We start from the raw sequence: 27,886 nt of genomic DNA, 5'->3' as shown, positions 1-27,886 counted from the left end.
CACAAACCACCTGCTGTCTCAATGTTTCAGTCCCGCACGGCGCCTCAGTCGGCAAAATTGGCGAGGAATCGGGTCGTCTGCTGGGCCGCCCCCCAAAGGCACACGTTTTACCGGCCAATCCTGGAGATACCGAACAGCCAGTCTGCACAGGTGGTGTGGAAACCCACCACTTGTGGAGAACTATTGTTTGAACCGTAGATCATGGGATCTGACAGTATTTTTAAATTACTGTAAAGATTATGACTTTATGCCATGCGCTTGCAACCGCACACTTGAAATTTGATAATTGTTTGGTTCAAATACTGTCTTATACACTTTGAATTATTCAAACCAGTAAATTATTTGTCCATCTTACGGTTTGTGCAGTAGTGCTCCAAGCCAAGTGACTGTCGTGTTTATCAGTGAGCACACTTGAATGGTCAAAAGCTTGAAGACTTGCAAGACTTATTTCTTGTTTTCCTGACTAATTAAAAGGAGAATGTAATTTCTGCCTTAACAGTTACTATCTTAGAGATAGTAAAATATTGATGTTAGAATGTTAAGATGAAATTCAGGTGATTGTGTTGTTTTAAATTAACAGGTCATTCTGCGACCTCTTCAGGCATTGTGCTCATTCCAGCTTCAACACGGAGCTCAAGTCCATCACAGTAAGGAACATCTGATTAAGAATGGGTTGTATACAAAACCAATGCCAAAGAATAAGCGTAAACTTAAGAGAATGGAACGTTTGGTCAAAGACTAGAACAGGAGTATAATTTTAGTATGACATTATTTTTCGGAGCACAGGTTCTTTGACTCATGGTCTTCTATCTCTGGATCATTTCAACTGGTCATCAGTTTCCTTAAGTTGAATTCCTAGCTAGCTTCTATTTCTATTATGACGCTTAACAAATTCACTTGGGACATATTTCCTCAGTGTTTCTTCTGTTGTACTTCCATAATTTAGGTGCAAATATTCATCAGAAATCTTACTTAGTTCGTTTCCTTCTGAAATTGGGCCATTGTTATGGTGCTGCAATTGCAGAAAATTCAACTCCTCAATATTTAGTTAATTACTTTGTCTTTTTATGGTATTCTGCAATATTCAGGACAGATCAATGCAGCAATTTTTTCTTTAGTTTTGCTGGAAGTTTCCATGAGAATGGATTATTTCATTGCAGTCTCGGTTTTCAGTCTAGGCTGCTAAAGCTGTCTTCAAGTTGCCAGATGGGACAATACCGGAATCTTGAGTATTTTTTCCATTCTTATGGCTTAGGTCTGGAAACATTTTAAACTTTTTTCTGCCTCTCCCCACACTCTGCTCCAATTCCCCTCCTGTCAGGTGCACTCTACATAAGTAGATGCTTCAGGAGGATGAAGAGTGGAAATCTTGGATATACTCCAGCAAACACATACTCATGGATTATAGTGATTGTCCATCATATCTAACATTGGCAGGAAACCTGTGCAGAGAGTTTTTCAAGTGGAAGAGCCATTGCACTGGGGCAGTTCCACCTCAGTGGGACAAGTAGTCATCACAAGTGGAGTCTTTTCTGGTTGCAGAGGATGACCATGACTTCTGTGCCTTGTCACACCCTTCGGTCTCCACAGAGCATTGCAGGCCCGTCGAATCTCACTGTAGACCTCATCCGCCTGAACTGAGTTCACATGCTAGGACAGACGTGTCTCTACTTCACCGGGGTATGAGGCCCACTGGCTACCCTCACCTGTTGAAGCAGTGCTCTGGTGTGTGGCTGCTGTCACATTCAGACAGCTGCTTGGAGCCCCGGCTGAGAGCCGAGTGTCCAGTGAGGAGCACAGTTGAGTGAGCTACCCCAGACTGGACACAAGCCCTTTCACCAGAGGTGCTACCCATACACCCCAATTCCAGAGTATATCATGTTGTATTGGTTACATAGGCCTTCTTAAAGCATAACTCTAATTGAGTAGATTTATGTAGCTGTGACATTAGGTGTTTAAATTGATCTCTAAACTCAGAACGGTTTTGTTAATTAGAATTAAAAGTAAATGTCTGTGTCATTAAAATTCAAAAGAGTAGGTCTGTGAGTAATTAGCTCACAAAATCCCACAGGTATCTACAGCATCATAAGACAAAGGAGTAAAATTAGGCCATTTGGCCCATCGAGTTTGTTCTGCCATTCCATCATGGCTGATCCATTTTTCCTCTCTGTCCCAGTCTCCTGCTTCCTCCCCATATCCCTTCATGCCCTGACCAGTCAAGAATCCATCAACCTCTGCCTTAAATATACATACAGACTTGGCCTCCACAGCTGCCCGTGGCAAGAATTCCACAGATTCACCACTCTGGCTGAAGATCATGTCAGATTGAAACCGCAGTTGCTCAATATGTAGAACAAAGTGGAAAAGCAAAATGTGTGGGAAACCTGTAGATGGGGAAGACACTTAATTTTGCCTGATCTTGATCTAAGCGGGAATATATGAGATTACATTTTATATTAGATAAAGAACTTGAATCAGCTCCTACAATTCTTAGTGAGACTTTGATGTCAGTTTTGAACAGTTTGGCTGGTTTGAACAGGAAGTTGGTGAGAAAGAATTCGGTAAAACAAAACTTATGTGCATTTACACCACTGCCTTTCATCAATGCTTTCTCTGTATGTGGTGACATCTGTGTTTAATTAACTATCATTTTCAATGGAGTGGGGCAAATAAAGACTCAGCAGAACAAGCAGCATCTGAGGAGGTAAAGGGATGGTGTCAGTGCACTGTAAAGTTAGTGGAGTGTGTAAATGGTCCGCAGTGAAGAGTGACTAGCAGAGAGTCAAAGTCAAAAAACAATCTTAAGTAATTATTTGACCAAAAAGTAAATAATTGTGTGATTATGTATAATACGAGCAGAGTTTCTAGCTATAGTTACCATGTGCTTAGTTGCTGATCCCCAAGCTTGCTTACTATGAGATATTTCAAGACTGGTAAAATACAAGGAAAAGTTAAACTTTCCAGGTGAGTCAATTAGCAACTGCCCCAAGAGCTAATGTGGGGAGCAGTGTAAGATGAGAAGCTCATATTATGAAACAAGTCAGCTACAAAACAAGCGTATCCCTTGAAGAAAAAAAAGTATGGAAAGTGAATTACAAATGCCCAGTTACTATTTGTTTACTTGATCACCATACCTGTGTAAGATTTTTTTAAAATATCTGCTCAGTTTATAAGTTGTTATACTTAAAGAAATACATCATATGAAAATGGAATATGCAGATTTCATTACACCTTTTACTTAGTAATGAATGTAGAGACAGGTTTACTATGAATTACCACTTTTGTATCTGTTTTCAATAAAATATTGCTGAAAAAATACATTTCTAGATGACTTTTGACTGTTCATTTGTAAATAATATGTATTGCCTTTTACTTCTGTGATCATCTGTTGATCATAAACCCTACTATTTCCCAGAGATTAACATTGGTAGAAGAGAAATCTCAAAGCTCTACTGGCAATCAAGGAAAACATGTAGAATGAGCGACACATGAAGAATAAAAATATCCATGTTGTGTTTGCTTTTGTGTTAATTTTACAGCCAGAACATCAGTATGAGTGAATAATGTCAATTAGTTTTAGTTACTCATTTGAAAACTGTCGGTTTCACCTAATAAAGGTAAGGTCTAAAGCAGAATGCAATCTCCTTCTGCTTCCGAAACTACATATTAAACAAAAGAAGTAGAAGCAGGAATAGGCCTTCTGGTTTATTCCTTCACCTTTCAGTAGGTCATGACTGATCTTTTATCTCGGTGCCTACATTAATCCCAAATCCTTTCATTATCTTAGTGTCCAAAAAACTAAAAATCCCTGTCCGGAATATACTAGGTGACTTAGCATCCACAGCCCAATTAGTTAAAGAATTCGAAAAATGCACTAGCCTGTGGAGAAAGAAATCACTTCTCAGTTCTGAACGGGCAATTCCATATATTAAGAATGTGACCCCTGGTTCTAGACCCAGCCATCAATTCCATATCTCTCTGCCATATACCTTAATAATCTTGTAAGTTCCATTGAGCAGTCCTCTTAATTTTCTAAACTCCAGAAGATACAGGCCCAGTCACACAAGCCTTCAATACTCAGAATCAATCTAGTGAACTTCCTGCATGTTCTGGAAGTACTTAGTAGTCTGTAGTCTGAACAGGTTTCAGATGACATTTGTAAAACTTTCAAAAGACAATGCAATTTGAATAATTAAATAATTCAGTGTCAAATAGCCATTATACTCAATATCATTACGTACAGAAATTAGGCATTTTGACACATGAGCCTACAAGGGATATACTTTTTCAGGAAATATTGCGAATTTTCAACAATATCAATGTAAATTTTAATCTCGGTAACATACTGGTACTAGTCATTCCATTTGTAGACAAATCATTTTCAATTTTATATTTCATGTTAACATCTATTTCTACAGTTGCATGTACACTCATTCTGAACTGATTATCACCATCAAAGCGCTACAGTGATCAGCTGGGTCATAAGCTAATTAAGCTGGTCATTGAAGGATGACCAGGAGTCCAATCTGCATATAACCCGACAAGCTGTTGCTCCAAAGCCAATTTCTGCAAGGAACGTGAATTAATTGCAACAAGAATCGAAAGGAAGTTGGTTGAAATCCCAACTAACAAATATTATCCTACAGAAAAACTAAGTGGAATAGTGGGATTGTGTTTCCTTGTCATTGTGGTCCCATGGAACGTAGTAAATTTCTTTCAGGGCTGACAGGGAATTGCAAGGGTTTTTCCTCTCCCAACCCAAGCTGCTGCTAGTTGAACCCCCATTCATATTCTGGTTACCAATGCTGCATGCCTTCCAATTAACTAGAGGTTTTCTGTGAGCCCTTACTATTTTTGTATGGTCTAATTCTTTTTCATATGCTTAGGTAATTTATAGTAGTCATATAAAGTTTGTGAACCCTGTAGAATTTTCTCTATTTTTGCATAAATATGACCTAAAACATAAGTCCTAAAACTAGATAAAAAGAACCCAATTAAATAAATAACACGAAAGAAACACTACACTTGTTCATTTATTTATTGAGAAAAATTATCCAATACTACATGTATTTGTTGGGAAAAAGTATGTGAACCTCTGGGGTAATGTCTTCTACAAAAGCTATTTGGAGTCAGGTGTTCCAAATCAATAAGATGAGATTGGAGATGTAAGTTGTAGAGGGGTACTGCCCCATATAAAAAAAGACACACAAAGTCACTGACAGAGCCTGCTCCTCTCACGAAAGATCTGTTTATGTGCACCATGCATCGATCAAAACAAATTTCAGAGGACCTTAGAAGAAGAATTGTAGTGATGCATGAAGCTAGAAAGGGCTACAAAAGCATTTCTGAACAGGGTTCACAAACTATCTAGCACCACTATACGGTAGTATTAACTTGTTCTGCAACAAGAGGTGTTTTTCTTACAAGAGGAAGGTCCTTGCTTAAATCAAGCTCCGATTTGGGGAAAAAAAATGTACATCGCAGAATTAGACATTAACAGACTTTCACTATCCTGTGGAGGAAGAGATCTTTTCTCAGTTCTGAATTTGAAATTCTGTGTATTAGGACTGTGATCTCTGGTTCTAGAGCCTGCCGTTAACTCTGAACCATCAAAACATACAGTGAAATACATTGTTTTTCATCCAACACAGTCCAAGGATTGTGCAAGTGTCGCCACATTTCTGGCACTAATGTAGTATGCCCTAACTCTTGAACTCTGACTATAGAACGTGGAGCACCTGGAGAAAAACCAAACAGATGAGGGGATAATGGACAAATTCCTTATAGTCAGTGGTGGGAATTGAACCCTGATCGGTAATCACTGGCGCTGTACAGCAATTGTACCAACTGCTATGCCAATGGCAGAGACTAGAGTACTACAGTAGGGTTCTCTCATACCTTTGGGAATGTTAAAATGACAATGCAGGAAAGGCAGTTGTTTTAACACGAGAAAATCAGTAGGTGCTGGAAATCCAAAGCAACACACCAAAATGCTGGAGAAACTCAGCAGGTCTGGCAGAATCAACGCAAAAGAGTAAAGAGTAGAAGTTTCAGGCCAAGGCCCTCTTCAGGACCGAGAAGGAAGGGAGAAGATGCCTGATTAAAAAGGTGGGGGAGGGGAAAGAGACTAGCTGGAAGGTGATAGGTGAAGCCAGGTGAATGGGAAAGGTCAAAGGCTGGAGAAGAAAGAATCTGATAGGAGAGGAGAGTGGATAATTGAAGAAAGGGAAAGGGGAGACGACCCAGGGGTAAGTAATAGGCAGATAAGAAGTAGTAAAAGGTTAAAGTGGAGAATGGTGTGGGGGGGGGGGGGAGGGGTGACTTATATTCACCTGAAGGAGAAATAGATATTCATGCCATCAGACAGGGGGTTACCCAGATGGAATATAAGGTGCTGCTCCTCCACCATGAAGGCGGCCTCATCTTGGTACAAGAGGAGGCCATGGCTCAACACATCAGAAAGTGAATGGGAATCGGAATTAAAAGGTTTCGCCAACTGGAAGTCCCATTTGTGGCATTTGGTGCAGACGTGCTCAACAAAGTGATTCCCCCTGTTTATGATGCGTCTCACCAATATAATGGAGGCCACTTCAGGAGTACTGGACACAATAGACAATCTCAGAAGATTCACAGTTGGAAGCATTACATCACCTGGAAGTAGCATGGATATTGGGTGCAAGTTGAATAGGGAGTTAACATTGGCATGTGGCAAAGGTAATGTTGCAGTAGTTATGGGGGATTTCAACATGCAGGTGAATCAAGTTGGTGCTGGACCCCAGGATAGGAAGTTTGTAGAGTGCCTAAGGGATGCATTCTTGGAACAGCTTGTACGAGAGTCGACCAGGGACAAGGCTATTCTGGATTTAGTGTTATGTAATGAACAGGATTTGATAAGCGATCTTGAAGTAAAGGAGCCATTAGGAGGTAGTGATCATAATATGATAAGTTTTTATCTGCAATTTGAGAAGGATAAAGGCAGCTCGGAGGTGCAGTTGAACAGGGGAAACTATGGAGCCATGAGGGAGGAGCTGGCCAAAGTTGACTGGACGGATAGCCTAGCAGAAAAGACAGTGGAACAGCAATGGCAGGTATTCTTGGGAATAATGCACAAGGTGCAAAATCAGTTCATCCCCCGGAGAAGGAAGGATTCAAAGGGGGGAAAGGGGCCACAGTGGTTGACAAAGGAAGTCAGAGATTGCATAGCATTTAAAAAAAAGGAAGTATGACAGAGCTAAGGTGAGTGGGAGGACAGATGATTGGGAAGTTTTTAAAGGAACAACAGAACTTAACTAAAAAGGCAATACGGGGAGAAAAAAATGAGGTACGAACGCAAGCTAGCCAGGAATATAAAGGAGGATAGCAAAAGCTTTTTTAGGTATGTGAAGAGAAAGAAGATAGTTAAGAACCATGTTGGGCCCTTGAAGAATGAATTGGGTGAAATTGTTATGGGAAACATAGAAATGGCAGAAGAATTTAATAAGTACTTTAGAACTGTCTTCACTAAGGAAGACACAAGCAATCTCCCAGATGTATGGATGGGCCAAGGACATAAGGTAACAGAGGAAATGAAACAGTTTGACATTAGGAAGGAAACGGTGATGAGTAGACTGAAGGCTGACAAATCCCCAGGTCCAGATGGTCTGCATCCTAGAGTACTAAAGGAGGTGGCCCTGGAAATTGCAGATGCATTGGTAATCATTTTCCAATGTTCCCTAGTTTCAGGATCATTTCCTGAGGATTGGAGAATGGCTAATGTTATCCCACTTTTTAAGAAAGGAGGGAGGGAGAAAACAGAGAACTATCAACCTGTCAGCCTGACATCGGTGGTGGGGAAGATGCTAGAGTCCATTATTAAAGATGAAATAGTGGCATATCTAGATAGCAGTGATAGGATTGGGCCGAGCCAGCATGGATTTACCAAGGGTAAATCATGCTTGACTAATCTGTCGGAGTTTTTCGAGGATGTAACCAGGAAATTAGACGGGGCAGAGCCAGTGGATGTAGTGTACCTCGATTTTCAGAAGGCATTTGATAAGGTCCCACATAGGAGATTGGTGGGTTAAATCAAAGCTCATGGCATTGGGGGAAGACATTGACATGGATAGAAAACTGGTTGGCAGATAGAAAGCAAAGGGTAGCAGTGAATGGGTGTTTCTCAGAATGGTGGGTGGTGACTAGTGGGGTGCCACAGGCCTCGGTATTGGGACCACAGCTGTTTATGATTTATGTCAACGATTTAGATGACGGCATTGAGAATAACATCAGCAAATTTGCTGATGATACTAAGCTGGGTGGCAGTGTGACATGTGATGAGGATGTTAGGAGAATTCAGGGTGACTTGGATAGGCTGGGTGAGTGAGCAGATACTTGGCAGATGACGTTTAATGTGAATAAGTGTGAGGTTATCCACTTTGGGAGTAAGAACAGGAAGGCAGATTATTATCTGAACGGTGTAGAGTTAGGTAAGGGAGAAATACAACGAGATCTAGGAGTCCTTGTTCATCAGTCACTGAAGGTGAATGAGCAAGTGCAGCAGGCAGTGAAGAAGGCTAATGAAATGTTGGCCTTTATTACAAAGGGAATTGAGTACAAGAGCAAGGAAATCCTCTTGCATTTGTACAGAGCCCTGGTGAGACCACACCTGGAGTATTGTGTACAGTTTTGGTCTCCAGGGTTAAGGAAGGACATCCTGGCTGTAGAGGAAGTGCAGCGTAGATTCACGAGGTTAATTCCTGGGATGTCTGGACTGTCTAACGCAGAGAGGTTAGAGAGACTGGGCTTGTACACGCTAGAATTAAGGAGATTGAGAGGAGATCTGATTGAAACATATAAGATTATTAAGGGATTGGACAAGACAGAGGCAGGAAATATGTTCCAGGTGCTGGGAGAGTCCAGTACCAGAGGGCATGGTTTGAGAATAAGGGGTAGGTCATTTAGGACAGAGTTAAGGAAAAACTTCTTCTCCCAGAGAGTTGTGCGGGTCTGGAATGCACTGCCTCGGAAGGTAGTGGAGGCCAATTCTCTGGATGCTTTCAAGAAGGAGCTAGATAGGTATCTTATGGATAAGGGAATCAAGGGATATGGGGACAAGGCAGGAACCAGGTATTGAAAATAGATGATCAGCCATGATCTCAAAATGACGGTGCAGACTCAAAGGGCCGAATGGTCCACTTCTGCACCTATTGTCTATTGACCGTTTGGGGCCCTGCAAAGAGGTGAGGGAGGAAGGCTCTGGGCAGGAGTAGTACTTAAGCCACTTGCATGGATAAGTTCCTGGAGGAAAATTAGTGGGGATGAATGGACAAGGGAATCGCGGATGGGGGGGGGAACGGTAAAGATACGTTTAGCGGTAGAGTCCCTTTGGAGATGGCGGAAGTTGCGGTGGATAATGCGTTGGATACAGATGGGTAAGGACAAGAGGGCTCTATCACTATTACAACAGCAGGAAGATGGAGTGAGTGCAAATGTACAGGAAATGGAGGAGATGCAAATGACGGCAGCATCAATAGTAGAGGGAGGGAAACCACATTCTGTTTGCTGTGTTCTCATATCCCACATTTCAAACTGTGCAATGCCCTCAGAAACCATGAAATTAGTCCCTCTTAAAACAGGCATGGAGGGTGCACAACAATCTTTTCAGTCATTATTCCACACCATTCAGTGCAATCAATTGAACACCACATGTCTTTTGATTTGAAATATGCCAGCTTGACATCCTATCTAAAAGAGATCAAACTTTGGCTCAGAGAAGCCATTAGAGGTTAGTGGTGGATAGAAGCAGGGAGGTCTTGCATAATGTTGTTCTGAAATGGAAATCATACTGGACGGATCTTCTTTGGAGAAATCAGGCAGGCAACATCATGATTTTGAAGGGAGTTTTGGGAAGACAGCAACCATATTTTGGAATAAAGATTGGGAAGATGTGGTTATGTTTTGGAGGAAGGATCTGAGAAGGTGCAGAGTTGAAAGGGGAGGCATTGATCAAGTTTCTGGGAGTGGGATGGAGAATCTGGGCATCATGTCTGGGAGGGAAGCTGGGAATCATGTTTTGAGCACCTGCTGTGCTGGTAAGCAGATTGGAGTAGATCAGAAACAGATATTACCCCTCAAGTGTCAGGATCTTGAACAAAAGGGGTTAACTTCAACTAGCTTCACTCACCCTAACACTGAAGTGATCCGGCAACCTATGGACTCACTTTCAATGACTCCAACTCAGAATTAGAATCCAATTTAATAACACTGGTGCATATCATGAAATCTGTTATTTTGTGGCAGAGTACATTACAATACATAATATTAAAAACTATAAATTTCAATAAGAATATAAAAATAAGCAGTGTAAAAAGAGAGGAAAATACTGAGGTATGTTCATTGTCCATTCAGAAATCCAGTGGTGGAGGGGAAGAAGCTGATCCTGAAAAGTTGATTGTGTGTGTGTGTTCAGGTACCTGGACCATCTCCTTGATTGTTGCAATGAGAGGAGGGCATCCTGTGTAATGGTGGATTCTGCCTTTCTGAGGCATTGCCTTTTGAAGGTTTCCTGGATGCTGGGGAAGCCGGTGCCTGTGATGGAGCTGGTTGTGTTAACTGCTTTCTACAGCTTTTTCCAATCCTGTACAGTTGCTCCTCCATACCAGACAGAGATTCAACCAACTGTAGAAATTTGCGAGTGTCTTTAGTGAACATTCCAAATCTCCTCAAACTCCTACTGAAATATGGCTGCTGTGTTGTCTTCTTAATAGTTGCATCAAAATGTTGGGTACAGGATAGATCCTCGGAGTTGCTGGCATACAAGAACTTGAAACTGCTCACCCTTTAGCAATTCTGATCCCTTGATGAGGACTGGGTGGTGTTCCCTTGACTTCCCCTTCCTAAAGTCTGCAATCAATTGTTGGTCTCACTGACACTGAGTACAAGTTTGTTGCTGTGACACCACTAAACCAGATGACCTATCTCGCTCCTGTATGCATCCTTGTTACCGTCAGAAATTCCGCCAACAGAAGTTGCATCATCAGCAAGTCTATAGATGCTTTTTGAGCTGTGCCTAGCCACACAGTCATGGGTGCAAAGAAAATAGAACAGTGGGCAAAGCATGCCTCCTTGAGGTGCAACAGTGTTGATTGTCAGCGAGAAGGAGATGTTATTTCCAATCGGCACAGACTGTGGTCTCCTGGTGTGGAAATCAAGAATCCAGTTGCAGAAGGAGATACAGAGGCCAGGTTTTGGAGCTTGCTAATTTTGGAAATCTTATTTCTTCTTATTATTATGTTTTCTTTGTATTTGTACAGATCGTTTTCTGCTGTCTTTGTTGGATGCAGTTTTCCATTGATTCTATTGTGTTTCTTTGTATTTACTGCAAATGCCCTTAAGAAAATAGATCTCATGGTAGTATATAGTGACATATATGTATGATCATGACAAATATACTTTGCACCTTGATCCTTGAAGTGGAATTTTGGTTTTTCCTGGGCAGATTTAGCTATAATCATAGAACCATAGAAACAGAAAACCTACAACATAATACAGGCCCTTCGGCCCTCAGAGTTGTGCTGAACATGTCCCTACCTTAGAAATTACTAGGCTTACCCATAGCTCTCTATTTTTCTAAGCTCCATGTACCTGTCCAAAAATTTCTTGAAAGGCCTTATCGTATCCGCCTTTACCACCATTGCCGGCAGCCCATTCCATGCACTCACCACTCTCTGAGTAAAAAACTTACCCCTGACATCTCCTCTGTACCTACTCCCCAGCACCTTAAACCCGTGTCCTCTTATGGCAACCATTTTAGCCCTGGGAAAAAGCCTCTGATTATCCACACGATCAATGCCTCTCATCATCTTATACACCTCTATCAGGTCACATCTAATCCTCCGTCACTCCAAGGAGAAAAGGCCAAGTTCACTCAACCTTTCCTCATAAGGCATGCTCCCCAATCCCGGCAGCATCCTTGTAAATCTCCTCTGCACCCTTTCTATAGTTTCCACATCTTTCCTGTAGTGAGGCGGCCAGAACTGAGCACAGTACTCCAAGTGGGGTCTGACCAGGGTCCTATATAGCTGCAACATTACCTCTCAGCTCCTAAATTCAATCCTGTCCCCTACTCGTTCCAATTGATGAGGAAAGGATGGATTTGCCACTTTACAAATAAAGATAATTAGTTAGCTGTGCAAACTTTAATAAAAATAGAGAGGAATTCAAATCCTTTGTGGTGGTGGAATTTTATGATTTGAATGAACTTTTCAGAAAGGCTTATAACAAAATTTATCTCAATTTAAATGCCTTAAAGTCCTTGCAGGTATTTTTTTTCCCAAATACTGAACAGATATTCAAACCAATACAGAAATAGACCAGTCAAAAGAAATATAGTTGGAAGAGTTTAAAGTCTGTCAAAGCTGAACTGCTTTTAGCATTGTATTAAATGCTATCCCTTATCAAAAGGTTTCCAGGCTTCATTCTGTTCAAATGGATGCATTATTCTCAAGATTTTCATGCTGAACCTTTTGTGGTGCTGATTGTTAACTCAAGAGTTGTGAGTGTGTGCCGTGATCTTTTCTATTCCTATCAGGAAATTATTCAACAAATTCTGTTGCTGTGTCCACAATACTGCTTTTCACTTTCCTTCCCTGCCGATACTTACATGCACATGGGTTGAAACATCAGATACTTTGTGGTACCTACCCATTTGTGCCTGGTGCCATCAGTTGGCATTAAAGTGAGCAGTGTAGAGTGTAGACTTCATAGCACGAAGGAGCGCAATGTCCTTGCAGAAACGCCCCCGGCTGCGAAGTTAACTATAATTAATAGGTTGTGGCAAGGGCAGGGGATTTGGAGAGCAGATAGCTTTTTTTTCCATCAAGTTAATACAGATATGGTGAGGCAAGTAGCTTCCTTTTGTGCTGCAAAACTCTAAAATAGCTCTGATCTAGTTCTACATAGGCTAGTAATTGAACTGGGACCTTGTAATCTCAGCAGGCATATGTGCCTTTATCAACATAGCTATTTCAATTCCTTTTCAAATATTAAGTATTGTTGCCATCTTGAAATTAATTTGTAACCAGCAGTTTCTAAAAAGCTGTTTGTTTCCAAGACAAAAGATTAATTCTGAAAACAAATGCTGAGAACATTAACCAGCAATTTATTTGTACATGTTATATCTGTAGCATCTTGTAGCATTTAACTCCAATGCTGGAGAAAGTATTTTAACAATGTGTTAGGCTTTTAACAATCCATAATGCTTCAATTAATCCTGTTTTAAGAAATCTTCTGTAGCACCAATTGCATTTAATTATAGTGCGACTTAAGACTGCAATTATGTTTCTACTCAAGCATACTTGATAAGTTAGTCAGTGGCAGGAGCATGCTTACAATATATTAAAGATATATCTGGAGACATCATATTAGATTACATCACTTTTTTTTCTTCCAGATGGAATGCAGTGACATGTAGATTGTTAATTACCATAATGTATCATCTTGACACCTGAATTTTTAAAGCAACCAACAGTTATTATTTGAAATCAAGTTAATACTGTTTGCTATCTAACCCGGAAGCAACAAACTTCTTGAAGACCTTTCTTTATTAATAGTGATTTAAAGCAATTAGGTCTTTAGGGCAAGGCCAATGATAAATGTTGAGTAGACTGTCATGCTGGCTTTGACTTCCAGGGGAAATGAGTTTTCAAACTACCTGTCAAGAATCAACAGAAGCTATTGTTGAACCTGGAGTGGATGACACACAACAGCTTTCAGAACAAAATTGGAAGTCAAGAAGTGCAAGACGAGGTACATCTAAAATATTCTTGCAACTGCTAGAACCACTGTTTGTGGAACCAGCATTACTGAACTATGAGCAACTTCAATGCCAATTGACTGGCAATTTCATTGCCAAATGCCATATGGTCTCTGTTCACAAGGCCAAATCATGCTAAAAGGTAAATGACATTGCTTGGATGGTGGGTATGACTGAAACTCTAGCAACTGATTGCTGATGTGACTGAAATAAAAAATAAGCTGAAAAAAAAGAGGGTTGGAAAATATGTGAGTTTTCTACCCAAGAGTCTGTGGAGATTCAACTGGTTAATGTAATAAAACAGAAAATGATGTCTTTAGATGTTTAGGAGATCAAAGGTTTTAGGTTTAGTGGCACTTCCCTTGATGGTGAATTAAAGATCATTCATAATATTATCGAACAGCAGAGCAGCAAAGAGAGCATTAACAAGGACCCAAAGGGATGCCAGTTAGATTAAGTGTTTTTCCACAAAAGCTAAACTTCTGAAAAGGGCCCCCACCCCCCAGATTTTGCAGTCAATTAGGTTGGTGGATGCTGTCTTTTCACTGCCCTAGTGACACAAACTGTGTCTGGTCTAGTTCCAGGTGGAGTACTCCACAAATTAAGGAGAGGCTTTTCAAATGTGAAGTTAGGAAATGTAGAGATGGCCAGAGAGCCAGAATTCCCTCTGGAAACAGTAAGCAAAAATTAGGTTAATCACTAATTTTTCATTTTGGTATTGATAGATTTTGATAGCCAAATGTCTTTTGGAATAAGCAAGGTTCGTCGAAGTTGTTAGGTAATGGTTCACCATTAAAACAAGTTCCATGCCCTAAATAGCCAAACTCCATTCCTATACTGTAATGCAATCTCTTTTAATACCATTTCTCCAATCTACCAACTACCTAACACCTCATATTCTGAGCAGGCAGCATGCATCCTGATGGTATGAACATCAATTTCTCTAACTTTGGTCATTTCTCCACACCCTGCCTTCTGTCTTTTACTAGTCCCTGTTCTGGCTCTGCTCCGAACCTTTCTGCTCTTCTCACTTGCCCATCACTTCCCTCTGGTGCCCCTCCTCTTTCTCTTTCTCCCATTGTGTACCATCCTCTCCTATCAGGTTCCATCTTCCTCAGCCCTTTACCTCTTCCACCAATTACCTCCCAGCTTCTTACTTCATGCCTCCTCCTACATCCACCCACCCACCTTCTCTTCTCACTTCATTTCAGCTCTCATTTGCCAGCTTGTGCTCCATCCCCTTCCCCCCTCCTATTCTGGCGTCTTCCTCCTCCTTTTCCATTCTCGATGAAGGGTCTCTCCATAGATGCTGCCTGACCTGCTGAGTTCCTCCAGCATTTGGTGTGTGTCGCTCTGGATTTCCAGCACCTACAGAATCTCTTGTGTAAAAGCTTTTTATTAATTGTCTCATCTGCAGTGTTCTACAGTAAGCAAAAGAAAATTTTCCTTTGCTGTCTTCTGGTAATAATCCTCAATTGCTGCTTGTTGCATTTGCTGACTTTAGCTTTTGAAATCAGCTGTCTTGATATATGTCTAAAGGTAACTTTACAAAGCACCAAAATTCATGCATCATCCTCGCATTAACTAGGATGTAAATTTTCTCATTTTTGTTTGTTTATGAAAAATATTGATTCTACTGATTCAAATATAAAATCATACTCCTTGAGTTATATAAAGTCTTTATTTATGCTGAGTTAATTTATCTCAGCTAGGCTGCATTTATCATTGTTTGGCCTGGTTAGGAAATTTCAGCCAGTGTTTCAGGAGCAAATGAGAATGATAGAAATCTATGTTGCAAATGTGCTCAGAATTTAACTTAATTGCCAAACACATGAATCTCCAAAGTTCACCCCATACAGCCCTGAGATTCATTTTCCTGTGGGCATACTCTACAAATCTATAGAATAGTAACTTTAACAGGATCAAAGAAAGATCAACTAGAGTGCAAAAGACAACAAACTGTGCAAATGCAAATATAAATACCAATAAATAACAAGAACATCAAGTAACAAGATAGGAGTCCTTAAAGTGAGATCACTGGTTGTGGGAACATCTCATTGGATGGGAAAATGAGTGTAATTATCCCATTTGTTCAAGAGCCTGATGAATGAGTGATAGTAAATGTTCTTGAACCCAGTGGTGCAGGTCCTGAGACTCTTGTATCTTCTACCTGATGGCAGCAGTTAGAAAACAACATGGCCTGAGTGGTGAGGATCTTGATGATGGATGCTGCTTTCCTACAACAATGTTTCATGTACGTGTGCTCTATGGTTGGGAGGGCTTTACACGTGATGTTCTGGGCCAAATCCACTACCTTGTGTAGGATTTTCTATTCAAGGGCATTGGCATTTCCATACCAGGCTGTGATGCAGCCGGTCAATACATTCTCCACTACACATCTATAGATGTTTGTCAGTTCTTGATGTCATGCTGAATCTCTGCAGACTGCTAAAGACGTAATGGCACTGCTGTGCTTTCTTTGTAATTACATTTACATGCTGGGTCCAGGACAAATCCTCTGAAATAAAAAAGTTGCTGACTCATTCCACCTCTGATCTTCCAATGAGTACTGGCTCATGGACCTCTGCTGGAGCTGTGCTTAGCCACACAGTCTTTAGTGTAATACATGTAGAGCAGGGGACAAAACACACAGCCTTGTGGTGCACTTGTCCTGATGGAGATCATGGAGGAAATGTTTTTACCAATCCAAAAATGACTGGGGTCTACAAGTAGGGAAATCCAGATTCCAACTGCGCAATGAGGTATTGAAGCCAGGCTCTTGGAGCTTATTGATTAGTTTTGAGCGGATGATGGTATTAAATGCTGAGTTGTAATCAATAAAGAGCATTCTGGTGTATGTATCTTTGCTGTCCAGATATTCCAGTGTTTTGTGTCACTTCAAACTTTAATCAGGGAAAAAAATATAAAATTCCTTTCCAAAGTTAACGAGCTATCGAGGCTATTCCACCTCCAAGAGGACCACAACCTTGCTGTTGGTTTGGCGGCTTGCCTGCCTCAATGACCTGGAGAGCTATGTTAGCTGGAGTCAAAACATTTCATGTTGTGGCTCTTAGTAGGGTGACCCATGCCAAACAGGTCAAAGGGTAGAGGCCAGACTAAGAGTGGTCCACCAGTCCTCCAGGTTCGGTGGCTCAGCTTAGGGCTAACAAAACTGACTGGTAAAACAAAATTGTTATGGAAGAATCCTTCTACATTTGAGTGTGAAGATATTCCTGAGTTTCCACCTGGATCTTGGATGACAGTAGTGAAAACTGAGAAGAAGCTACTGATACAATGAAGGAAGCTCTGAACACCACTAGAGATGGAGGATATTCATTGCTGCCCTAAACACCAGTGGTGTAATGAGCAGTAAAAGCCATTCCAGGAGATCACATGAACCATGTTCTTGTTAACTGTTACACTGATCTTGCACATGTTTCAAGCTGTGGTCCTGGTGTCTTTTGAAAGTGTACACCATATTTGCATTAGTCAATTGGAATTCCCCAAAAGAGGTCTGTATCTGTGGTAGGGTTCAACAGATAATTTTGGAGAGAAAATGCTATTTTACTCTATTTTCATCTGTATGCCACATTTTATTTCAGTTATTATTTCACTTTTCCAGAAAAACCTCAAGTGCAAGTGTTTGATTTTATTCTATGAGGTAGTTTACAGCGAGTGCTATTGACGTCCAAGTAAGAGATGTCAATAGCACTTAATTTGTTCATCCTTTGAACACCATCACCAGGTCATTGTTGTTAATGAACAGTATATTTCAAAACAGAAACTGAAATTAACTGTAATTAGATCCAGCAGCTGAAAGTATTAGGATATATTTTTGGACTGATTATGCATTCAGCATTTACATTAAGTAGAAGCTTTCATTGGCTGATGCTTGAGTTGAGTAATGTCACCTTTCAAATAAGGTTCATGAGGTTTAAGATCCAGATATTTGAGCATCTGCTTGTATTTTGTGATTTTTTAAACAGGGAGATGTCATTAGCAGGTGACCTAATGTTCTTAAGGTCAATATATAGGAGGCTAATATCCTTCAGAAAATAATTACATTCGCACTTCTACTTTTTGGAGGTAAAACTTCAGAAATAATCTGTAGTAAATATACAGTATATTTTAGTATTTTATTTAGATTGGGGAGAAACTGATAATTATCTAGTCACAACATGAGCTACATCTGGTTCTTGCAGCCAAACTTTGTCGGAGATTTATTCTTCTCTTACTTCAATGGCAAATGGTACAATGTGAGCCATATCATTAAAACCAAAATCTCTTCAATTAACTGAGCTTAGCTAGGAACGTAATGAAGGTGCTGTAATGGAGCTCGGTATCTCTGGTTTAGCAAAGAACAAATGTCAATTTCCTTATATCTGATTGTGATGCAATGGTCGGAAGCACTTGATAAAGGTAATGTTACCCACCATATTGAGAAGGTCTGTTCCATTACAAAAAGCTACTGGTTCAGTTGGCACCTGCTGAGTGAATTGCAACATGAGTTATTGCCTTCAGGAGAAGCCAAGTGTACGATAGTCTCGTATAAACTGGAAATGCTCCCAGTTATTTATGGAATAATTTCTTTTTAATTAGAGTAAGAAAATGGAGGTAAACTGAGAGATAAAAAGAGTAATTTTTATCTCACAACCTATTAGGAACTGATGGAGTCAAATCTGTTGCCTCTCTTACATCATGCTTCATGTTATATTTCACTGAATTTAATGTAATATAGTTAGAAGGTTCTGATCCATTGGGCAGACTACTTTATTACCAGGTTTAACTTTGCATCACTGTTTTACCAATGAAGCAATGATTGCGAATAGCCTCATAATTTGGATTTTCTGCAAATATCTTTCAGTTATTCTATAATATTGCATATTTCTTAAGCAATGCTATTTCAAATGCCACAAGTCAATATGCTTATTGGATATTGTCCAATATTTTTACATTTTCCACTTTCTCCATCTGCCATGCAAATGCTGTAGATGATATTCTAAATCAAAATGGAAATGGAGTGCCCGACTGTACTAATGTCTTCTTCTGGCAGATGGATCACTGTTCTGCTATTTCATTATTATGCACTTACTCCAAGTGCTTTTAAATTGTCAGAGTCTATAAAGGGATGTGATTTTTCTATGCAGACCCTACATAAGTTAACCAGGTCCATTTTGATAGAATGAAACACGTCATGTAAAATGCTGAAGATACTTAATCTATAGGGTTTGAGTATTTCACTATTAATTTTCTGCTGAAGTGGAGGTTACTGATACTGCATTCATTGCAGAAAAATGGAATGGAATAAAACATTTTCTGAAACTTAAAGTATAGTTTACTTGCACTTAGGTTGCCCTTGCTCATCAGGAGTCAGTACTTCTTAGTCCTGTGGCCAACTAGTTCTCCAACATCCCAGGTATCTTGAACAATAACCTTGTATTTTGTATCTTGAGACAGGGGTAGTAGGTATACTGTTCTTTGAGAGTAAAGCAAACTTCTCTCAGTTTGTGAAAGAGACCTGTAGATTTTTAAGGAATGTAGGGTGCACAGGCCTGTAAGTAAGTTAATTAAGTATACCTGTATCAACTATCTACAAACACATATCTGCAAGTGTATGCTCACAAATTTTCAGTTAGTTAGCAACCATTTCCACAATATCATTCTGGTTAGTGCCTAGAACTCTGATTTGTCTGTTACGTGATGGTGCACTTTGTCCTCCAATGTACAACATCAAAAAATGGATACCAGAGTTCTTGTCCAAAAGCATAGATCCTCACACACAGAAGACAGAATGCTCCAACAGTAATCATGTAGAGTATCATATCTTGTATAGAACATGGAATAGTACAGCACATTACAGGCCCTTTGGCCCACAATGTTGTGCTGACCCTCAAACCCTGCCTCACATATAACCCCCCACCTTAAATTCCTCCATATATTTGTCTAGTAGTCTCTTAAACTTCACTAGTGTGTCTGCCTCCACCACTGACTCAGGGAGTCAATTCCACGCACCAACCACTCTGAGTGAAAAACCTTCCTCTAATATCCCCCTTGAACTTCCCTCCCCTTAACTTAAAGCCATGTCTTCTTGTACTGAGCAGTTCTGCCCTGGGGAAGAGGCACTGGCTGTCCACTCTGTCTATTCCTCTTAATATCTTGTACACCTCTATCATGTCCCCTCCCATCCTCCTTCTCTCCAAAGAGTAAAGCCCTAGCTCCCTCAATCTCTGATCATAATCCATACTCTCCAAACCAGGCAGCATCCCGGCAAATCTCCTCTGCACCCTTTCCAATGCTCCCACATCCTTCCTACAGTGAGGCGACCAGAACTCCAAGTGTGGACTAACCAGAGTTCTATAGAGCTGCATCATTACATCGTGTCTCTTAAACTCCATCCCTCGACCTATGAAAGCCAACATAAGCCCTCTTAACTACCCTATCTACCTGTGAGGCAACCTCCAGGGATCCGTGGACATGTATCCCCAGACCCCTCTGCTCCTCCACACTACCAAGTATCCTGCCATTTACTTTGTACTCTGCCTTGGAGTTTGTCCTTCCAAAGTGTACCACCTCACACTTCTCCAGGTTGAACTCCATCTGCCACTGCTTAGCCCAATTCTGCATCCCACCAACGTCCCCCTGCAATCCCCGACAATCCTCCACACCACCCACAACTCCACCAATCTATGTGTCATCTGCAAACTAACCAACCCACCCTTCTACCCCCACATCCAGGTCGTTAATAAAAATCACAAAAAGTAGAGGTCCCAGAACAGATCCCCGTGGGATCTCACTAGTCACAACCCTCCAATCTGAATGTACTCCCTCCACCACAACTCTCTGCCTTCTGCAAGCAAGCCAATTCTGAATCCACCTGGCCAAATTTCCCTGGATCCCATGCCTTCTGACTTTCTGAATAAGCCTACCATGTGGAACCTTGTCAAATGCCTTACTAAAATCCATGTAGATCACATCCTTTGCACTATCCTCATCCTTATGCTCTGTCACCTCCTCAAAGAACTCCATCAGGCCTGCCAGGCACGATCTGCCCTTCACAAAGCCATGCCGACTGTCCCCGATCAGACCATGATTCTCCAAATGCCCATAGATCCTATCTTCAAGAATCCCCTCCAACAGCTTTCCCACCACAGACATAAGGCTCACTGGTCCACAATTACCCGGACCATCCCTACTACCCTTCCCGAACAAGGGGACAACACTCGCCTCCCTCCAATCCTCCGGTACCATTCCTGTGGACAACGAGGACATAAAGATCCTAGCCAGAGGCTCAGTAATCTCCTCCCTCACCTTGTGGAGCAGCCCGGGGAACACTCCGTCAGGCCCTGGGGACTTATCCGTCCTAATGTATTTTAACAACTCCAACACCTCCTCTCCCCTAACATCAACATGCTCCAGAACATCAACCTCACTCATATTGTCCTCACCATCATCAAGTTCCCTCTCATTGGTGAACACTGAAGAGAAGTATTCATTGAGGACCTCGCTCACTCCCACAGCCTCCAGGCACATCTTCCCACTTTTATCTCTAATTGGCCCTACCTTTACTCCTGTCATCCATTTGTTCTTCACATAATTGAAGAATGCCCTGGGGCCCTCCCTTACCCTACTCGCCAAGGCCCTCTCATGACCCTTTTCTGTTCTTCTCAGCCCCTTCCTAAGCTCCTTTCTTGCCACCCTATATTCCTCAATAGACCCATCTGATCCTTGCTTCCTAAATCTCATGTATGCTGCCTTCTTCCACCTGACTAGATTTTCCACTTCACTTGTCACCCATGGTTCCTTCACCCTACCATTCTTTATCTTCCTCACCGGGACACATTTATCCCTAACATCCTGCAAGAGATCCTTAAACATCGACCACATGTCCATAGTACATTTCCCTGCAAAAACATCATCCCAATTCACACCCGCAAGTTCTAGCCTTATAGCCTCATAATTTGCCCTTCCCCGATTAAAAATTTATCTGTCCTCTCTGATTCTATCCTTTTCCATGATAATGCTAAAGGTCAGGGAGCGGTGATCACTGTCCCCCAGATGCTCACCCACTGACAGATCTGTGACCGGACCCAGTTCATTACATAATACTAGATCTAGTATGACATTCCCCCTAGTAGGCCTGTCAGCATACTGTGACAGGAATCCATCCTGGACACACGTAACAAACTCTGCCCCATCTAAACCCTTGGAACTAATCAAGTGCCAATCAATATTAGGGAAGTTAAAGTCACCTGTGATAACAACCCTGTTATTTTTGCACCTTTCCAAAATCTGCCTCCCAATCTGCTCCTCGGTATCTCTGCTGCTACCAAGAGACCTATAGAATACCCCCAGTAGAGTAACTGCTCTCTTCCTGTTCCTGACTTCCACCCATACTGACTCAAAAGAGAATCCTGCTACATTACCCACTCTTTCTGCAGCTGTAGTAGTATCCCTGGCCAGTAATGCCACCCCTCCTCCCCTTCCCCCCGCTCTCTATCCCTTTTAAAGCACTGAAATCCAGGAATATTGAGAATCCATTCCTGCCCTGGTACCAGCCAAGTCTCCGTAATGGCCACTACACCAAAATTCCATGTATGTATCCAAGCTTTATTGTAGATTTCGTCCAACTACCATGGTCAAACTAACAATTTGGTAGTTTTTTTTCTCTCTTTCCTTTCTGAAATAGTAGGATCATATTGTAACATTCCGTTTTCCAGAAACCATTTGAAAACCTGCAGACTTGAAGAATAACAACCAGAGCATCCCCTGTCTCTACTACCACCACTTACAATCCAGAACGAGGGGTCACAGTTTAAGGACAAAGGGGAAGCCTTTTAGGACCGAGATGAGGAAAAACTTCTTCACACAGAGAGTGGTGAATCTGTGGAATTCTCTGCCACAGGAAACTGTTGAGGCTGGTTCATTGGCTATATTTAAGAGGAAGTTAGATATGGCCCTTGTGGCTAAAGGGATCAGCAGGTATGGAGAGAAAGCAGGTACAGGGTTCTGAGTTGGATGATCAGCCATGATCATACTGAATGGCGGTGCAGGCTCGAAGGGCCAAATGGCCTACTCCTGCACCTATTTTCTATGTTTCTATCCCCTATTCCATTATGACCACTTTCTATCCTGTCTCCATTAACACTACCGTCTATTCTCTACCTCCATTACCATCACTTACTATCTCCTGTCTCTAATCCCACTACTTTCTCGGATGTAGACAACTTGTCCTTGGGGTTTGCCACTTTTCAGTCTTTATAACTTCTCCCAGTAATATTTCTTCACCAATACTTACTTCTACTGCACTGTGCAAAAGTCTTAGGTATGTGAATATTGCTAAGGTGCCCAAGACATTTGCACAGTGCTGTAGTAATTTTAGGTATTGCACTGTACTACTGCTGCAAAAAAAAAAATCATTATATCAGTGAGTGATGATAAACCTGTTTCTAATATGAGTATTGTGGACTGAGAGTAGGAAGGGGACAAAGAGAGGGGAATCAAGGTTGGGGAAAAGGAAAGGGAGAGGGTAGTGTGCAGGAAGCACCAGAGAGACATCCTGTAATGATCAATAAACTTATTTGGAATCAAGTGACCTTGCCTGGTGTCTCAGGGTTAGGTATGTTGTGGCACCCGTGCCACAATCCCCACTTTTGGCACTCCTTCTCTGCCACCCTCCTGTGGCACTCCACCCTCACCATTCCCAACATCCTTTGCTCTTGCTGGATTAAAAACTCGGGGTCTCTGCCCCACATTTGCAAGTACAGTGCTGTGCAAATATCTTAGTTGTGTGTGTATATGCACACACATATATACACACACACACACACACCTAACTCTTTTGCACAGTACTGTAATACCTGAACTGGAATAGGTTGCACATTCACGTGCAATTGACTCTTGGTTTTCCAGTATTTCTTGGAAGTTTTTTAATGTCTTCCATGAAGACAGGATGTCTCTCTGGTGCTTCCTGTACACTTTCCCTTTTCCCAACTATGATTCCCCAGAATTATCCCAGAATCTCAGAGTTGTATGTCAGGTGATTGATAAGTTCGTGGCCTAGGGTAGAAGGACTCAAATTTTAGAAAACCTAGCACATTTATTTTTCAACATAGTCCCCGCCTACATTTACACACTTAGTCCAGCAGTCGTTGAGCATATGGATCTTGGACATCCAGAAAGTGTCCACAGCATGGGGTGATTGATAAGTTTGTGGCCTAAGGTAGAAGAAAATGAGTTATACAGCTCTCGTTACATGCACATGCAGTTCAACTTTTTGAGTGATTATGCAGGAAGTTTGAAGTTAATAACCCATCAGGGGTGATTGATAAGTTCATGGCCTAAGGTAGACGGAGATGAGTTATTAACTCATCTGTGGACACTTTCTGGATGTCCCATATGCTACACAACCATTGGACTAAGTGTGTAAATGTAGGAGGGAACTATGTTGAAAAATAAATGTGCTAGGTTTTCTAAAATTGACTCCTTCTACCTTAGACCACAAGCTTATCAATCACCCCTCATATATGGATACATGCTTTGATAATAAACGAACCTTTGAATCTTTTTTGAACCTGTGAAATTTTGTTTAATTTCTCTGCCATTTCCTACTCACTAATATAACCTCACCGTGTCTGTCAATCTTTCTCTTTCTACATATCTGTAAAAGCTCTCACAATCTGTTTTTACTACTCTTATTAGTTTACTCATAGGCTCTATTGTTGTTCCTTTGCTGAATTCTAAAACATCATGTTTTCTGCTTTTTCTACCTTTCTCCTTATCATTGCCCATCTTTGATCTATAATCCAAATCCTTTTGCATCTCAGAAGAATACACATTTATTGCATATCATAAATTGTTTATTTAAAAGTCTTCACTTTCAAACACTTATGTAGTTTATCAATCTATTCACCCCTGCCTGCCTTTCTTATCCTCATAGACTCAACACTGTTAATTTCTATCATTGCAGGAATTCAATTTCCAAAATTCATAGTGTAATTTTGTATGCCTAGTCAATGTTGGGACAGCCAGTGGCATAATGGCATCAGCACTAGACTTCAAGGAGGATGGTCTGAGTTCGAATCCGGCTGGGACCGAACGTCAGCTGCAGCAGTATCTGCACAGATAAAAGGCCTGGTGATCTACAAAAACCCTATGGACAACTATACTGTCCATATGGATGTCTTGAGTCGATGATGACGCAGCAGCACTCAACAATAGTCAATGTTTACATTAAAATCCCCCATGATTATTATATTACCCCAGTTGCTTGTACCTCTGATTTCCTCATGATCAGTGTGCCCTACATTTCAAGCACTGTTTGGAGGCCTAAAGTAACTTCCACCAATGCTTGTTGGAACCTCCTGTTTCTTCGCTCAATCCAAACTAATTCTACTTTTGTCTCACAAGCTGTCACGCAGCTATCTTTAAAACTACAAGTGTCACTGACAGCTGTAGTTATCTTCCTCTGTGTGAGGTATAACAGTGGAATGCATTCCATTTGATCACCATTGTCTTCCTTTTTACAAGAGCACCTTGATGACAGACCTAGTTAGGTGCTGCCTCAATGTCAAAGGCAATCACTCTGTCCTCACCTCTGGAATTCAGCTCTTCCGTCTCTGTTTGGCCCAAGGCTGTGATGAGATCTGGAGCTGAGTGATCCCTGGCATAATCTGAACTAAGTATTTATAAGCAGATAAATAGTGATTAGCTATCCCTTGGTATGGCATTGTTGATGATATCTTTCATCATTTTACTGACGACTGTGTATAGATTGATTAAAGATTAGACAGAATGTAACCAAATTAGGGTAGATCTGTCTCTTGTGAACGTGAAATACTCAGACAATTTTACATTTCTGTCCAAGTGTCAGTGTTATAAATGTCATGGAATATCTTAACTGGATGCTCAGCTGGTTTAAAATGCAGGTGTTCTGTTCTACAGCCTAGATGTTACCTGGTTCCATAGTCTTGCCTATTTCTAGTGCTCTCAAATGTTATATATCATTATGGATTGAATTCTGGTCTGGTCTGAATTGTATTACAAGTAGGCAGGTTGCTGTGAAAGCGAATTTCAGATCAAAACCGAGATAAAACATCTTTTCAACAGTTCTGTTTTAATAGTGGTAGTGAATGTTTCCTAGATGCATTTAAGATTATTAGTTAACCTATTCACATTCTTGATCTAAAATAGCCCATTCCCTTGTTGGTCACTCAACAAAGTGAGCTAGGAAATTGTGTTCTATGCCCAGAATATTTCTTGTGTCTTCTGACTCTCAGTGCTTTTTACAAGTTTCACTTGACATGGAAGACTGCTGATTCACGAGCTGAGGGAGAATGGACGTGATAATCATGAGGTGACTGTCTGAGCTGATACCATGACAGATTCATGAGATCTACAGTCAATGATGAGAACTCCAAGGGCCACTATCTCCCACCAACATAGCACTGTCCTGCCACCTCTGGTGAGGCAGGTTAATGCAGGGATTGTGCTGGAAGAGGCTGTTAAGTATGATTTCAGTGTAAGGTTATGCCAGGGGAGCTTGACTAATCTGAGAGACCGCTCTCCCAACCTTGCCATCCAGACTTCTGTGAGGATGGCTCTACAGGCCAACTGGTCTTGGAATGAATCAGTACCAAGCTCAATATGGGGTGTTCCATCCAATTCAATTCTCTTTCTATTTAAACATGGTAGTATTTTGTAAAACTGAATGGCTTTGAAGGCTGTTTCAGTGAGGGTTTCGATGACTTGTACTGGCTCTGGGAACACATACAGCAAATGAGATAAATATGGCATATTTTCTCTTCTGAAAGAAATAACAGAGTTTGTTCTTTTTTTAATCTGCTAGTTAATATTGGTCAACACTACCATGACTGGTCTGTGTTTTTTTTGAAACCCCAACAGATTCTAGATTATTAAGAATGAAGCACGAAAAATGCCGCAAGAAGTTATACTTAGCAAGGAAGATTTTGCCAATGCTGGAAATCCAGAGTAATCCATACAAAATGCTGGAGGAACTCTGCAGGTCAGACAACATCTATGGAGAGGAATAAACAGGTGACATTTTGGGCCAAATCCCTTCATCAAGACTGGAAAGGAAGGCAGAAGAAGCCAGAATTTTAAAAAGTGAGAGGGGAAGAAGTATAAGCTGGAAGATGATAGATGAAGCCGGGGGGGGGGGGGGGGGGGGAGGGGGAAGGTGGGTGGCTGAGGGAAGTGGGGAGGGACAGTCGGGGAGCTGATAGGTGGAAAAGGTAAAAGGGCTGATGAAGAATACATATGATAGGACAGGAGAATGGACCATGGGAGAAAAGGAAGAAAGAAGGGCACCAGAAGGAGTGTGATGGGCAGGTGAGAAGAGAATTGGCAAGAGGAGAGTCATAATGGGGAATGCAAATGGGGGAGAAATTATTGGAAGTTGGAGAAATCAGTGCTTATGCTGTCAGAGTGGAGGCAATCCAGGCGGAACATGAGGTGTTTCTCCTCCAACCTGAGAGTGGCTTCATCGTGGCAGTAGAAAAGGCTTTGGACCAACTGGTTGAAATGAGAATGGAAATTGAATTAAAATGGGTGGGCACCAGGAAATCCTGACTGTTCTGGATGAAGTGAAGGTGCTTGACAAAGCAGTTCCTTGTTCACAAAAAGCCAGTAAATCACTTGTCACACTTGCAGGAGCCACCAATGTTAGTCTAATTTTGTCAGTCTCTGATGTGGGTTGTCGAAGAATGGAAGTCTTTTGTGGTAAGAATGAGGCTACATCCACACTAGACCAGATAATTTTGAAAACGCCAGTTTTGCATAATAACGATAGGCGTCCATACTAGGCCTTTTTAAAAATATCTCTGTCCACATTAAAATGGATATTTTGGCAAATCTCCTCCTACTGTGCACGTGCAGGACACATCTACCGAAAACAAGCGACATGTTTGGTGTCGAATCTCGCCGTGAAAGACTTGGTTCAGTTGCAGACTAGAAAGACTTAAATGACGGACAGCTGTTGCCTCTCGCACAGGAGGACTTAAATGTAAAAAAAAACAAATACTGGAGCGTATGGAGGCAACCAATAGGGAGTTCACGGACAGTATGACCCGGCTGATGATG

General features: G+C 41.3%; 1 protein-coding gene across 4 annotated transcripts in view; it reads left to right on the top strand.

Moving 5' to 3' along the window:
• dtwd2 (DTW domain containing 2) overlaps positions 1-26,876 on the top strand; it is a 160,229-nt gene extending 133,353 nt beyond the window's left edge. For 3 of the 4 annotated variants that reach the window (XM_059969626.1, XM_059969628.1, XM_059969629.1), the window contains exons 6-7: positions 581-647; positions 26,690-26,876. In XM_059969626.1, coding sequence (XP_059825609.1) covers positions 581-647; positions 26,690-26,838 — 216 coding nt within the window. In that variant the 3' untranslated portion in view covers positions 26,839-26,876. Of the gene's footprint in view, positions 1-580; positions 3,327-26,689 lie in introns of those variants that run through there. The other variant, XM_059969627.1, reaches the window with a different exon arrangement.
• The last annotated feature ends 1,010 nt before the right edge of the window (positions 26,877-27,886 follow it).

The sequence above is a fragment of the Hypanus sabinus genome, chromosome 5, assembly GCF_030144855.1.
Source record: "Hypanus sabinus isolate sHypSab1 chromosome 5, sHypSab1.hap1, whole genome shotgun sequence".
In the NCBI taxonomy this organism is placed as follows: domain Eukaryota; kingdom Metazoa; phylum Chordata; class Chondrichthyes; order Myliobatiformes; family Dasyatidae; genus Hypanus; species Hypanus sabinus.
The sequence above is the reverse complement of the archived record's forward strand: the minus strand, read 5'-3'. Positions and strand labels throughout refer to the sequence as shown.